The 14,852-nt window shown below is 50.4% G+C and overlaps 2 protein-coding genes across 7 annotated transcripts; one reads left to right on the top strand and one right to left on the bottom strand.

Annotated features, from left to right (window-relative positions):
- Window positions 1-414: 414 nt before the first annotated feature.
- On the top strand, window positions 415-10,414 carry Blcap (bladder cancer associated protein). Of its 2 annotated transcripts, none has more exons than NM_016916.3 (2): window positions 415-528; window positions 8,449-10,414. In NM_016916.3, the coding sequence occupies exon 2, from the start codon at window positions 8,623-8,625 to the stop codon at window positions 8,884-8,886; it is 264 nt and encodes an 87-aa protein (NP_058612.3). In that variant the 5' UTR covers window positions 415-528; window positions 8,449-8,622; the 3' UTR covers window positions 8,887-10,414. The 2 variants fall into 2 exon arrangements, with proteins under 2 accessions (NP_058612.3, NP_001342355.1); NM_001355426.1 differs by having other exon boundaries at window positions 415-556.
- On the bottom strand, window positions 4,251-6,698 carry Nnat (neuronatin). 5 transcript variants are annotated; one of them, NM_001291128.1, is made up of 3 exons: window positions 6,516-6,698; window positions 6,241-6,328; window positions 4,251-5,234 (listed from the first exon to the last, which is right to left on the bottom strand). In NM_001291128.1, exons 1-3 carry the CDS (start codon window positions 6,585-6,587, stop codon window positions 5,005-5,007), a joined length of 390 nt encoding a protein of 129 aa, NP_001278057.1. In that variant the 5' UTR covers window positions 6,588-6,698; the 3' UTR covers window positions 4,251-5,004. The 5 variants fall into 5 exon arrangements, with proteins under 5 accessions (NP_001278057.1, NP_035053.1, NP_001278058.1 ...); NM_010923.3 differs by lacking the exon at window positions 6,241-6,328 and adding an exon at window positions 5,483-5,563; NM_001291129.1 differs by lacking the exon at window positions 6,241-6,328 and adding an exon at window positions 5,488-5,563.
- Window positions 10,415-14,852: the final 4,438 nt, after the last annotated feature.

Genomic DNA, 14,852 nt, shown 5'->3' with positions numbered 1-14,852 from the left:
GCACGTCCTCAGCCCGTGGTTGAAGGGCCAGATCTGAGCCACGAGAAGTTTTCCCAAAGTACACAAATCACAAGGTGCTAAGGATTCTGCGGAGTTACGCTCATCAGCGTAACTACACCTCGCTCGCCCGCGGAGCTCTCAAAGAGTAAGAATCACAATCTGCTGCATATGCATGAAGGGGACCATGGGCCGGAGGTTCGGGGCTGCCTAAGATACGCCTGACCAAATATTCCACGGGTTTGAAGACCTTAGCGCCCCATAATTTTATTCAAGTCTACTAAAAACTCAGAAAGGACATTTCGTGGCGGATACTGAGGGGAGAGTGTCTGAGAGTAGCCTCGCTTTGAGCCAGTTTGTCAGGCGTTCTCAGAAGACAGCTCGGTTCTGGACCGGGGGTCCTTGGACCGCTCCACTAGAAGACGAAGGGGGCGTCTCCCCAGCTCCTGCGGCGTTGGTGGCGAGCTAAGGTGGAGGCAAGCAGCGGCGGCGACGGCGACAGTGGCGGCAGTGCCATGGTGGGGCTCGCAGGTATCGTGGCGTCGCCCGCCTGGGCAGGGTGAGAGCGCTCGGTGCGGCCGCGCCGCCATGTTAGCCCTCCGGGGTCACCTTAGGCGTCGCTTGGCCTCTCGCCGGGGCTTTCCGCGCGGCCGGGGTCGGGCGCACCCTTGTCTGGCGTCAGATGACCTCCCCTTTTCGTCCCAACCTGGGCCTTGGGGGTGGTCCCTTCCCGTCCCTTGGGTGGGTTCCGGGGTTCCTTAGCTGTCACTCTGGCCTCCAAGGTCAGCGCGCTCCCGGGACGGGGCTGGGAGGGGCGGGCGCGACCACCACCTCCTCTGTTCCGGACCTTGGCGAGGGGCTCAGCTTCTGGGAGGCTGGACACTCTTTCCTCGCCACTTCAGTTTCTCTCCCCCCCCCCTTTTTTTTTCTTTTTCTTCCCCCACCCTTATCCGAAGGAGTGTGGGGAGAAAGTAGAAGTGGGCCCCGAACGCTCTCTTTTGTGTCCGGAGTGATAGGGTGACCATCTGCTACGGGTCCCGTGTGCTTCTCACTTCCACCAACTTTTCGTCGAGTCTGGACACCGGTTCCCTCTCCAGTTTGTGGGGAGTGGCACTCAAGGGCAGCAGAAGGAACGGAGTGCCTGGCTGGAAAGGAAGAATGGGGGATGGGGACAGTCGATTTTTTTTTTTTTTTCCTTTCTCTGCCAAACCACCTTTAGGTTTCTTCTAAGTCTCTTGTCTCTTTTTACTTGGGAAACTGGGGCCCGTTCTAGTTTATAGGTTATTTCTGTTTATAGGTTCGGATCTTCTTTGTCCCTTTCAGGGAACTGATATATTGGGGACAGCTCTGCCCTGTCTGACATGGTCCAGCCATCCTGTCAGCCATCTGAACTGCAACACCAAAGCCAGGACCCAAAAAAAGTTCCATTTTATGTGCCCCTGGCAAGCATTAGATTGAGCTGGCTTGTTTCTTTTAAGTCAAGATTCATTAATGGCCAGAGTTCCTGTTTAAAGATTGGATTTCTGGAACCTTGGTCAGTTTCCAGGAACCAGATCAATTCTCGATCTGAAAATGGTCATCTTAAAGTTGTTGACAGAACACTTTAACTTCTTACCTGTTATTTCTAGGGGGATGAGAGTTAGGCTGCCCTTTTTACTTGTTCTCTTTGAAATACACGCATTCCATTCAAGCTTGTGACTGTGTGATTTACCAAGAGCCCTGTATTGCCTTCCTCTCTGTCTTCTGGCTCTGCCCTGGGAATGTTCAGGAATCTGTATCCTGGTGTGGTATGAGCCCTGTGGAGGGAGGGGGACAGGATTATTTCCAGAGAAGATTGTGGCAAACATTGTCTCTCAGGCATATGGAAGAAGTCAGTGGTCACCTGAAAAAAGAGACTTTGGTAAATTAGTCTTATGTTTGTGTATACACATTTAAATCTCCTGGGGAAGATTAGCTGCCAGCTCAGAGGCTCGCCCTTTGGGATGTTGGCTCCTGAAGCGATCCAAGTTTGAAAGTAGATATCTAGTAAGGAGTCAGCAGCGAGCCTGCTTCCTTCAAAACCTCTGTGTAATTAAGCTGTCTTTGGCCAGCCCCAGAGTCAAAGCCAAAAATCTTAATTCCTGTCCTGTCCCTCAGATACATTTCAGTCACAATTCAGTTACTTTACAGATAGACTTAAAAGTCTCCTAGAACCCACATCTCTAAAAGTTTTGGTACTTAGTAACCTCCACCCTACTGAGCTTGAGCTGGTCAGGCCTTCTCTGGCATTAGTGCCTGGAATCTCGTGTGTTGCTAGATTCCCATAAAGCTGTTCCACTTCACCTTCTCCACCTTTGCTCCTCTTTGGAGGTAGCAACCTCTTTAAGAAAAAGGGATATTTAGTTCTGTGTACTAAGGACTTTGCAATAAAGACACATCCCATTGCTTTATGTGAGAATAAAATGTTTTAATGCATAGCTTGTGGAAGCATTGTATAAACAAGGTGGTTTTGTATCAGGCTTGCAGGTTTGACACAAAGAAAGGGCACGAACACATTCCTGCCTCCTCTGGAGGGTTTAGTTTGCTGTCAGGACAAAAGGGTGTGGAGTGGGAGAAGAAAGTGGGTAGTAGACATTCACATTCTCAGGGTCACCAGGGCGCCTTGAAGACTCCACCTACACTCATCACTGCTGGATAATAGATGGAAGAAAAAGGTTTTACCAAGATCATCTGGAAAGCCCTGGAGTTACCAGTAGTAGCCTCCTGGCTTAGGGATGGGCACAGGATATGCTATGACCAGAGTAGCCAGACTCCTTTCTCCCTGGTTTGGCTTTTGTGTACTCAGCTGGCATCTAATTTGGGCTGACGTTAGAACATGGAACAATAGAGTGACATCAGGCCCCCCACTCCAGATCTCCAAGGGGAGAGTCAACCTTCCTTTGGAACCTGTGTTGTATATGTACTCAAGGTTCAATGAGTTTAGTATGGCAAACCACAGAAGTTTCTAACCATAAAGGAGGTAGCCACTGACTGCAGATGAGTAACTACGGGGCAGGCACAGGACCTGACCTGACTTCAGGCCTTAGCAGCAGCTGTATCTACCCTGCTAAGGAAGACCGCGCCTTGGAATGGGTTTCACATCCAAGTCCTGTGGAATCCCGCCTCTCTGATGTGTATGGGGCTCATCTGGACCTTAGTAGGGAACTAAAAGCAACCTGGCTGGGTGGAAAAGCCAAGGCCACACCAAAATCTGTGCTACTTTCCCCCGTAATTCCCTAGTGCTGAATGAGACTATAAAGTCCCTGCAGAAGAGGGAGGTGCCAGTGATTGATTTGAAAATCAGGGTTTCTTGGGGGATCTGCAGGTCAGGGTTCAAGAACTTTGAGGTGCTTTGTGCACCTGAGTGTGTAATGTGATGACCAGGACTAGGAAGTTTGAGGAAATAGCAAGAGAGACTGGTGACCTTCTAACTCATTGGCATAGGAGCAGGTGTGCAGAGACAGGGACGGGTAAAGCCAGAAATGAGGCTTAACAGGTGGCAGGACCATTTGGTGAGGCAGTCAGCTGACACTTGTGAACAGCTCTGGCTAACCAAGAAAGGGAACTAAGGGGCCAGCCCACCCTCCCTGCTGCAATGGGAGGGGAAAAGGCAAGCTATCGATCTGATAAGGCCCTTAGGGATGAACTGAGAAAACTAAGAGAGGGAGTGTCCAGCTGGAGGGTTGGAAAATCAAGACAGGATGGCCAGCCTTAGGGTGATCCTGGGGTCTGGAGCATTAAGCTTGGTGGAGGAGGGGCCAAGCCACACCTCATGCTCATTGTCCCAGCCACCACCCCCTCTTCTTGCCCAGCATTCATTTCCTGGGGCTCCTGGGTAGAGAGATCTGTGGTATAGCTTTATATTCTTAAATTAACCCGTATGACCCTTAGTATTCCATTTAGAGGGCCAGTCCCAGTTATTTTCTCTCCATCTTTCCCAGATAGAAAACCTGCCATGGTACCTTATCTCGGCACCACCAAATAAATTCACCCATCATCGTGGGGAAGGGAAAATGTCCCTTATTCTGGGACAGATGAATTCCACTCTTCTCATTGCGGATGAGAAATAGTCCTTTATCTCAGGACAGATTTAAATGAGGCAGATATGGGCATCTCAGTTTATTCTTGTCTTCTTGTGGTCCCCCTCCCCATTCCAAGTGGTGTGCCCCTCCACAATGAGTACATTGCCCAGCTTTATGGATAATGTGACGCAGTCGCAAAAGAAGCCACAAAAGAACTTTTTGGTGCACCCCCACTGCCCTGCAGGGTCCTAGGACACTACAAGACAGGAGAGGTCCATTTTTTTATTTTTGGTGGAGGTGGTCCCTGTCTCCAGGAGCTTACAATCTAGCTGGGGAGACACTACTAATGCACACTTAAACCAGTACAATTAGCGACTACCACAATATTGACCACAACTGCTGCGTGAGACCAGGGATAAGCAAGATCAGTGAAGGGCCGGGGGTTAGAGAACGTGTTTTGGTAAAGGTGGGATTCAATTACTGGTTGAATATATCCAAATCAAGTGACACATTTTGGGGAGGGCTTTCGAAGGCGGGGGGAAAAGGGGAAATGAGGGAGCAAGGCAGGAATATGTGTGCCATAGGCAAGGGGCAGCAAGGGGGCCCCACTAGTTTTCTTAACCCTCTTCCTCCACCACCCACGCCCTCCACTCCCCCCATGCTGCACACAGTTGACACTTTCTCTTCTGCACCGAGATGTAGGGCTTCAGCTGGTGATGTCAGAATGTCCATTCTGCTGGTTGATGGGCTGTTCGATCTTCATGGTAGGATCTTGTGCGGCTGAGATGGTACTGTTCCGACTTGGTCCAGATCAGAATGTGGTGCCTACGCCCATATCTCGAGGGTTGCTCCCCTCTTCCCCCCTCCTCTCCCACCCGCCGGTAGTGGGACAGGGGCAAAGGGGCTGGGAAGGGAACTGATATCTTCATCATTGTCGGTGCTGCTTTTCTGGGGGCCTACCGGCCCCTCACTGACCTTGGCAAGTGCTCCTCTGACGAGGGAACACAGGGGACCCCCCATTCCTGCGCGGCACTGGCTCCCATGCTGGTCGAGAAGCACAGGAGCACCTGATGACACGGCCGCCCAGGGCTGGGAGCTGGGGCCTCAGTTGGGGGCTCGCTGCCTGCGCTCCCCCAGCACCTGCCGCCCGGTCCGGGACACCGTGTGCGCCAGCTTCTGCAGGGAGTACCTGAACACCTGCGGTGAGAGACCCAGGACCCACCCTTAGAGAAGTACCCATGATCCTGTGTGCTACTGCTGCTACTGCTGCTTGCTGCTGCTGCTTTGCCCGCCCGGCCCCGCCCCCTGCCCCGCCCGCCTGTCCAGCATAGCCTGGAGTGGCGGCCGAGGCACAGCTTGTCCACCAGTCAGGGCAGCTGGAGCTTTTCCAACTGTGCTGAGAGCTGCATGGCTGCAAGCTGATTGGACCCACAACTTAAGTATACCTCACTTCTCGCAATGGGCTGTGTCCCTGGAGGATTTCGAAAAGCGAATCCTACCCAGTAAATGCAGCATTCCAGGAACACCTTGAAGGAAATATGCGATTCCTTTGGCAAAGGATTCCTTTAGCAGGATTCCTGCAAAGGGAGCTCTTGGGGTAGATAGTTTTTTTTTGCACAAAGCGCTTTCTTCCAGTTTGGCTTTAAGAGAAGCACTTTTGCGCGCGATATCGCGCACTCTCTTTTTCCATAAAATGATTTGCCCCTTTCTTTCTTTCTTTCTTTCTTTTTTCTTTTTCTTTCTTTCTTTCTTTTTTTTTTTTTTTTGAAAATGTTCTTTCCCCTTCCGTTTTTGTCCTGCAAGGGGCATTTTTTTCTCTAGTGTGTTTCCAATTCGGTTTTTTTTTTTTTTTTTTTCGTTTCTTTGTTTCTTTTCCAATGCACTTTTATCTAATCCATTTTTCTCCTAGTAAGTGCCTTTGTCTGGCTTATTTTTCCTGCAATGCGCGTTTTCTCTATTTCCTCCCTTTCCCCCTTATTGAGATTCTTTTTGTTATTTTTCCTGAGGAGTGCCATTTTCTAACTTCTTTTTCACCCACCCAAGTGTTATATGTGTGTACATAGTGTATTTAAAAGAAAATTTCCTGCATTGCGCAATTTTTTAAGGTGAAAATTTTCTGTTGTGCGAACTGTAAAGTTTCACAGCACACAAGTGCCCCGCCTCCCTCCTGGGATCGAGCCTGAATATAGCGGGTATTTCTTACCGCGTTGGTCGCGATCGTCCGCAGCGGGCGACCGCCGCACCCCTGAGTCTTTGTTCCCGGCTGGGCGCGGGCGCACTGGGGACAGGGTCTGCGCGAGGATGTGGGCACGGGAACGGGCGGGGACAAATAGTACCACCGCGGCACTTTGGTACACAGGGATTGCGGCAATTGGGATAGGATGGGTTGGGTAGGGGCGGCAATCGCGATATGGATTAAGGGGTCCCGGGGCGCGTTTCGGGTGCCCTCTCCCACCCAAAGCCCGGGTACATACTCACCTGCAGCAGCACGCGGAAGATGTACCAGCCGATGATGAGCAGTTCTGCCGAGGCTGCTGCCACTGCGGCCATGGTTCCGAAAGTGGGTGGGTGGTCGAGAGCAAGGGTTCGCCGAGGTCTACTGGTCTCGGAGTCCGCTGCTGGGCGCAATGCCGCAGCCCCGGTGGCCGTGCCTTAAGTACCCTCTTGCCACCTAAGTGCGCATGCGCGCTTGGGGGATGTTGAGAAGGAGGGGTGATGGGGGGCGCTCCTCATTCGCCAAGAGAGAAAAAAAAATCCCGTCTGTTCTTTCCACACCGACCCCCACCTCCTGAGCCCGCTCTAACACCGTTCCAGAAGATTCTGCTCTGCCCGCTTTTGAAATTCGGTGTAAAATGGAGGGAAGTCGTGGCTCTACAGTGTAGAATGAGGGTAGGGGTGCAAGCCTCTTGGTTCGACACACCCAAGCCTACAAATTCTACATGCCGCGTAACCAGTGCCGCGCCAAAATATACCTTCCATACGGATGGAAAGCCGAAGTTACAGAAGTCTCTCTGAAAGCAAAATGTATACCTTTTTTCTGCATTCCTACTAGTCCGTGAATTTTAAACCCATGCCAGCTGTTTTGTGAGAATCTTTGATCTTTTCTGACTGTTGGTTCCCGCTCTGTCCGGCAGGCGGTAGTGGCTGCGATCCCGAGCTGGACCGGCACTCTTGCTCTTCGTAGCTAAAGCAATTGTATCTACTCTGGGAGGGATGTAGGAAGGATTGGCGTGCTTTGTGTGTGCCAAAGGAGCGAGCTTTATGGAGAAGTAGACCAAATTTTCTGCGGGACAGATACGGACCTCTGTTTTTTGTGCTCCCTTCTCTTAATCCTTAGTAGGTCTGCCTGAGCCAGGGTGGTTCTTTGTATGAGTTCGCTATGCAGCTGGAACACAAAATAGGATTTTGCTACATCCACGTAGGGTTGTGGCTACTGTCTTCTAGTTTCAAAGTAAAGCTTGTGTCCTCTGTTAGCGTTGTCTTATAGATCTTTAGTGAATTGCGATAATGGTAGCAAGACCAAATTGCCATCTGCAAGTAGAAGGTTCCCACGGTCCCAGTGGCTGGAGAAAGTACCTCTCCAGCAAGCCTCCTTGGCACAGAGGCCAAATAGTATTTGCCCCTATTTGGATAGGACATTAATTTTGATTAAATACTTTCATAGACCCATTTCTGTTCAATGTCAGTAAAAGATGGAGGTTTAATGGTCCAACTGAGTTTGGGTATTGTGGTTTTGGTTTTCTTTTTTTAAAAATTTATTTTTCAAAGAAGTTGGCTGGTTTGGGGTAAATGATGCTGAACTATTTGCAAAAGGCAAACAATGGTTCAGGCTGCTTTCTACTGTATCTTCCCATAGCTTGCCAGGATCTGAGGTTCCATTGCCTAGCCTCTCCAGGTCGGCAGTGCACAGATAACTGTTGTAAAATTGGCATACTCCACCACACTCAGTAGCAGCAAGATGTGAGACTAGATACAGAGCCTTTCCTTACCACACGGTGGCACAACACCAAGCCCATGGTGTCCTGTGGCAGCCACAGGGCGGTATTGTGAGGTCTGGGACCTTTGAGGACGGGCTGCAGCCCCAGGAGGCGATACATGATCTCTGCTGGGCAGGGCCCAGGCAAAGCCAGCCCACTGTGGGGACCGTGTCCTCCTGGGATCCCCCAGTAGAAGCCTAGGGAAGACACACCCTAGCAGGCTATCTTTAAGTAATAATTTGGATAGGAGTAGACATTCATGGGTGGGTGGGGAGGAAAGGGCATTCACATTTGCTGTTGTTAACCATGATCCATTTTCCCAAATAAGTATACAATTTGTTCCTGTTTTTTTGTTTGTTTTGTTTGTTGTTTTTTGTTTTTTGTGTGTGTCTGTCTGTCCTTTGTCTGTTTGTTGTGTTGACTTTTCTCTTCAGGATCCCTGCTGCCTTGGTGATCCCGGGCTGACAGCCAGAGAGCACAGCGGCTCAGCTCCTGGAGAGAGAGTCGAAGAAAGCGAAGGGCAGCCACCTGTGCCTGCTGGCTCCCATTAGGTCGGTTCCTGCAGCGGTGCCTGGCAGCCTTGGTGAAGGCCCTGCCCGGCAGAGATCATGTATTGCCTCCAGTGGCTGCTGCCCGTCCTCCTCATCCCCAAGCCCCTCAACCCCGCTCTGTGGTTCAGCCACTCCATGTTCATGGGCTTCTACCTGCTCAGCTTCCTCCTGGAACGGAAACCTTGCACAATATGTGCCTTGGTTTTCCTGGCAGCCCTCTTTCTCATCTGCTATAGCTGCTGGGGAAATTGTTTCCTGTACCACTGCTCCGATTCCCCACTTCCGGAATCAGCCCATGACCCCGGTGTTGTGGGCACCTAACGTCTGCCGAGATAGCTTGCCAAGGAAGCAGAAGACGGGAGGGGAGGCATTGACATAGGTCATAAAGCATTGGAGTTTCAAATCCCGCAGTCCTGCGGGTACCACATTCCTAATGGAGCCTTTTGGCCTGTGATGTTTTATCCTTACAATGTGAATAATGGCACTGATCGGTGCTTCTGTTGTAGAGTCCTGTAGTCGTGGGTGGTCTTATGGTTGTGTGTTCTGTCACCATCTGGGTCCCGGCTGACGGATTGGCCCACCCCCTTGCTCATTGATTTGGGGAATCTATACCCTTGATATGACCTGTGTGGATACAGTGTAGTCTCAATGTCACCTCCATAACCCTTCCTCGTCAAGACCTTCCTCGTTCCCTCCTCGTCCCCTTTCCCCGTTTTCCCCTTGGTTCACTTCCAACCCCTTTCCTTTTTTGGGGAGCACCTGTCCAAGACAGGGCTTGTTTTTGCACTTATCTCAAATTTGAAGAGATTGCTGATGCCCGAGAGCCTCGCTTTTTCATCCTTCGTTCCCTTTTGAGAAGGTGAGACGGAATCATGTCTCAACTGCTCGTTGTCTGCAGACCTCCAGTATTTCCTCTGCCTCATTTTTAAGAAAGAAGCGATGGGGAGACATTGCTCTTTGGCCTGGGTATCTGGGCTCCTGCCTTCCAGCCCAGCCTCTCTCCCTTTGCTCTTCCTCCTGTCTCTCTCAGCTGACCTAAAGGGGCCACCTCATGTCTCCAGTGCATGCTCTTCAGGAGGGAGATGTGCAGTATTCTCGTAGACCCAGTGGTCCCTGGCTGAGTGAATGAGAAAGTATTACATTTTTCATAGCAGCCATGATTCCCTTGGTAGGTGTTTGGATATTTTTGATGTGCCCTGTATGTATGTGTGCACTAGTGTCAGCGTGTATGTACACACGTATGTGTGAATGTGTGTTGTGTGTGTGTTTACATACCAATACATGTGTATATTCCTTTTGAAGAAGCTTTATTGAATATGTTCTGATTTTGAGGTTTAGTAGTAGTAGCTAGCTGTAGTAGGTCCTGCTGCAGTTTTTATTTAGCATGGGGATTGCAGAGCGACCAGCACAGTGGACTCCAAGGTGGTTCAGACAAGACCCAGGGGAGCAGTCGCCATCATCCTCCCACCAGGAGCTTCCTCATTGCTGCGCACGTAGACTGTACACTATGAAGAAAACACAGGAAGAAAGATTTGGTGACTTGGTACTTGTTTGCTTTTCTCTGCGCTTCAGAAACAAGTGTTTGCAAATGAGACTTTCTCCTGGCCCCTACCCACTGGGGATCAGCATGGTTGTTCTTCCAGTCGGAAATGTACCCCCCTCCTTTCCCCCTCTTGTGTGCAAGTGGGGGGGGGGGGCAGGCATAGGACAGAGCTGGAAGCAGGCTTCTGGGGAGTGGGACTTAGAGGCCACACTTGTGAAACACTCGGACTGCTGTTGTAAAGCTTTTATTTCTGGTGTGTTCGTTCCACAGCTGTTTGAAATGTTTAATAAAGCTTTATAAACTTTACTTTGTGGTTTTATGTGGCTGCAGTCCATTTGGGTCATGGTGTTGGATTTCTGAGTTGGTGGGGGGCAGGGTGAAGCACACAGGGCTGAGTCCTTGGCGCCAGAGTACCTTAGCTGGAAAATCTGATCTGTTCTCTGGAGAACAGATGCTGGAATTGGGGAGGAAAGCAGGGGGCAGCTCAGGCATTAACAGGAGGGAGTCTGGAAGTTTTCAGAGATGCCATTTGCACTTCTCAGCTCCCATGGCTTCCTGCCTGAAGCTGTCTGCTCTATAGGACTTGAGGAGTGGATCCCTCGATAAACAACTTGGGACAGCTGGGGCTCTAATCGTCAAGGATTTTTATGATGCTGCTTTTGAAGTAAAAATGAGTGAAACCCCTCGTGGCATTTCAGTTGGAAAAATAAATAAGGCTCGTCATCCACCCAGCATATCTTAGGTAACAGCTTAGAAGTGCAGAGACTCCAGTCCCTTGATGTAGATGTGCCCATGGTACTATGAGTGTGACCTGGGACACTCAATTGGGACAACATGTCAGTGCCCTGTGCTGGGCATACACCTCTAGCTCTCTCAGAAAGCAGGGCAGGAACACTGCCTGAGCAGCAGGAGCTGTGGTGAGGGCTGCTGAGGGAGTGTTTGAGGTGGGTTTGGTGACTTCAGAGAAGCTCAAGTGACCTCCCCAGACATTCCCTTTATTGGGGAAAGCTGTGTGGCTGTGTGGGTTTGCTTCTGCTCTTTTGCATTTTTCTGCCTTTTTTTTTTTTTTTTTTTTTTTTTTTTTGCATTCCTGGCATTGCTGATCTATGGTTTCCTCTTGATTATAACTTTTCCAAAGAGACAACTGTGATCTGTATGTAATCCACTCATACCTATAATCCCAGCACTCGGGAAGCTGAGGCAGGAGGATTCCTCTGAGTAGCTCCAGCCTGGGCTACAGAGTGAGACCTTATCTAAACAAAAAATGAAATTACAAAAGAATTATCTATTTTAGAGGGGTTTTCTTTGAAAACCTGCAGTGACTATTCTCAGGGTGTCTTTTCTGTCCACTTCAGTTGTCCTCTTGCTGCATCGTGTGGTCTTTGCTGTGTATATAGCTCTCTGAGGTTCTACGGAGCTCGACAGGCTGAGGAGCTGGGCATAGGGAAAGGCAAGTTTGTTCAACAAACACAGAGGCCTTGTACGAGGCTTGCTGGAGATGTGAGGACAAACAAGCCTGACACTCTAGGACCTCATGATTCTAGCCTAGTGGGGAGACTTAGCAAAATAGACAACTGCAGGTTCCGAAAGCAAACAGGCTTTTGTGTCCCTCTCCTGTGGAGGACCTGGATCCTAAGTGAGGCCAAGACCATTGCTTATTTTGCTCTCCCTTGGAAAGCAGCTTTCTGTTTAGTTCATGTGCTTGAGGGTTATATATAGGCCTCTGGCCGGAGATCTGTGGCCCTTTCAGTAGGGTGCTGGTAGCCCATCCCTTGAACGGTACTTGTCACGTCAGAGTTCATTCTGCCCACAGGGCTTCCCACCTTACCTAGAATGCTGTCCTTGTCCCTAAAGTACCTTTCAGGAAAACAACAAGACTTCCCGTGCAGAAGGCCACTAGGCCTCCCGGGCCTCACACTGCTGCCCTTGCTTTGCCATTGTGACCCTGTGAGGAGGTGTCCTGTTCCCACTGTCAGTTTCCTGATAAGTAAAATGTGGTGTCTAAAACAAATAGTTTTCCAAACCCTGTTGATCTGGGAGTCTCCCCACCCCCGCCCTGGCCCCCGACTCCAGGGCTCTTTTGGAGCCCAGTTGAGGAAGGTGGCCGAACTGAGTTGCTGGTGGGATACTTAGGGAGCTGCCTGCATATAGTGTGTGCTTTGATCCGTGCCATGGGAGCTCAGACACTGCCTGTGTTGGAGCTCCTCGTTGTTTCTTCCTCTCTCTGGTGATGGTTTGTCTATCATTCATTCAGTCTTCATGGATACTGCCGCTGACAAATGTCACAGACTGAGCTCCTGGAGGACGTGGCCCATGAGTCCTGCTCAGGACTTTTGTTTTGGTTAGAATCTCATGTGTGGTGAAACCCTGGGACCACAGTGGACAGTTTCTGCCCTTGCGGTGCCCTTCAGGCTGAAGAGAAAGGCGATAATATTTATTGCTCAGTAAGTTATCCCCGAGATCCAGGCACTGTGGCAGGTGTTCTGGGAGGCTCAGGGAAGAGCTGATACACCTCAGGAGGGTTGACTTGCAGATCTAAAGAGCAAGTGCAGGTATTTGAGCACTGAAGTAATAAATGAAATGTTGCTTTTCAAGCATCTCTGCTTACAGATACAGAGACTGAGCTGCAGAGTAAAGCGTAGGACCACTAGTATCTGGCCGCCTTAGATTCAGACCCCAAAAAGCTCCTGGGGAAAGAAGTCAGTCTGTTTAAGTCTGGAGCACTGACAGTGGGGGACACTGTGGGAGGATTTTAAAGCTGAATTTGCTGCTAGCAGGCCCCAAACAGCTGGGAGCTAATGGGGGGGGGCATCGCAGTGAGCAGCGTGCGAGGCGGGATTCACTCCTTGGGGAACAGCTTAGGTCTGAGCAGTGGGAGCTGCCGACCTCCAGCCTGTCAGAATCACTGGGCACGAGGAGGAAGGACTCAGAGGTGGCAATGGTGAGCTGCGCACCGGGCCTGGGGAGAGTGGAGTATGCTGAAAACAGCATTATCCATCCTGGTAGGTAAAGCCAGGCCATGCCTGGACAGACATTCCATGTAGAAGGCCTGTCTTCCTTTGGGAATCTAGGAAAAGGGGATCAAACACTGGTGTCCAGAGTGAACTGAGAGGACTTCAAAACCTGCTAGGAGGCTTCCCAGAGCCCTGGGTCTTGTGCTGTGCCTTTGTGTGTGTGATTGTCCAGTGCCCTTCTGGTTCCCTCACCTTAAAATGAAGGCTGTTGGTGCCAGCCTCCAGGCAGTCTTCATGGTGCTACCTCCTCTGTTGGTAGAAGGCTGTTCCACGGCTCTTACTAGGCTCTGTCTCTTCAGAGCAGCCAGTACAGGGGTGTGTGTGAGGGTGCCTTGTTGCATCTAGTTGAAAAGACCCTTCCCAGAGACAAAGCTCAGGGTGGTTCTTGCCTCTTCTCTTTCCCTGGGCAGTTGTAGAAAACCCACACTTCACTGGACAGCCTGCCCAAGCTCCCATTCCCCGTCCCATGTAGTGGTGGCAACCTTCCATAAAAGAGGCAGGGAGGCAGACGATTACAGAGCCGTGGGTTTGATTTCCCACCACTTGGCATATGACCTTGTTCCTCACCACTCGTGTTACCCGTTTATTAGTCAAGGAAGAAGTCTGTAACATTTCCAGAGCCGTCTCCTATGCGACATCGGTGACCTTTATGCTTATTACTTCAGTCTTGAGAGATGTTGGCTCAAAGTGTGTTAAGGCAATAAAGTATTTAATCAAAGGATTTTACATTAAAGGAATAAAGTTGAGCTTTACTCTTGGGTTCAAAAATGCCAAGAATATTCATGTATAGCCAAGGCAGATGTGAAAGGACCCACGAGGGAGGGAAATAGACAAAGCACTTCAGTGGTTCCCTGGTGCCACGGTTGCCACCCCTTAGCTGGGTCATTGAAGTCCTGCACGACCCATAATCATAGAGGCTGTGTCACCTGACCAGACACAGAACCTGCCTGGCCAGGCCTGGCACAGTACTTGTTGGTCTGTGGCTTTGTGGGTAAAATAGGTGGTGACTCAGTCAGTTAGTGCTGCATTCCTAAAGGCACTAGGAGACTGGTCTTTCCTAGAAGGAAGGGAATCCCCTCCCAAGACTCTTGGCAACTTTGCAGTAACAAGGATTATTTTCCAGACTAGTATTTTGAGGCAGCAGATGAAAAGAAACTCACAAAAAGCACACAGCCTGGCATCCTTTCTGTAGAGTAGAGCACACAAGGCAGGCACCTGTCAGGCCAGATGTAATAGAGCCCTGAGCCCATCCTTCTCTTTCCTGCTCTGTGCCTTGAACCCCGCCTGCGTTGGAACGCTTCCTGCTCCTACCGTTCTTTCGTATCTGGCATGTGGAGAAGCTGACAGCAGTGTAGCGTAGCCTCCCTGTTCCACGACTGAGGCCAGCACTGGCTCTGCATTTAACTGCAGATTGACAGCCCCCCATGCCCCTTGATTCCTAAGCTGTAGACCATAAGCTGAGTTGGTTGTTGGCATTGCTTCCCTTGCCCTTGCCACCTTCTCTCCCCAGAGATCATGAGCATCGTCACCAGAGTCAGGCTCATAACTGCCTCCTTCAGCCCCTTTCCACTGCTGTATACCTGCATCCCTGAAGACAGACTGCCCAAATGATAGTCTTCCTCCAGACCTGTGCCCTCTGCAGCTCACAGGCCTCATCTCTATAAAGCCTCTACTTAGACGGACAGGGCCCTCTGTGGGGGAGGCTTTTTGGTGGATGGTTTTGGGTTTCT

Source organism: Mus musculus, chromosome 2 (genome assembly GCF_000001635.26).
Source record: "Mus musculus strain C57BL/6J chromosome 2, GRCm38.p6 C57BL/6J".
Classification (NCBI taxonomy): domain Eukaryota; kingdom Metazoa; phylum Chordata; class Mammalia; order Rodentia; family Muridae; genus Mus; species Mus musculus.
The sequence above is the reverse complement of the archived record's forward strand: the minus strand, read 5'-3'. Positions and strand labels throughout refer to the sequence as shown.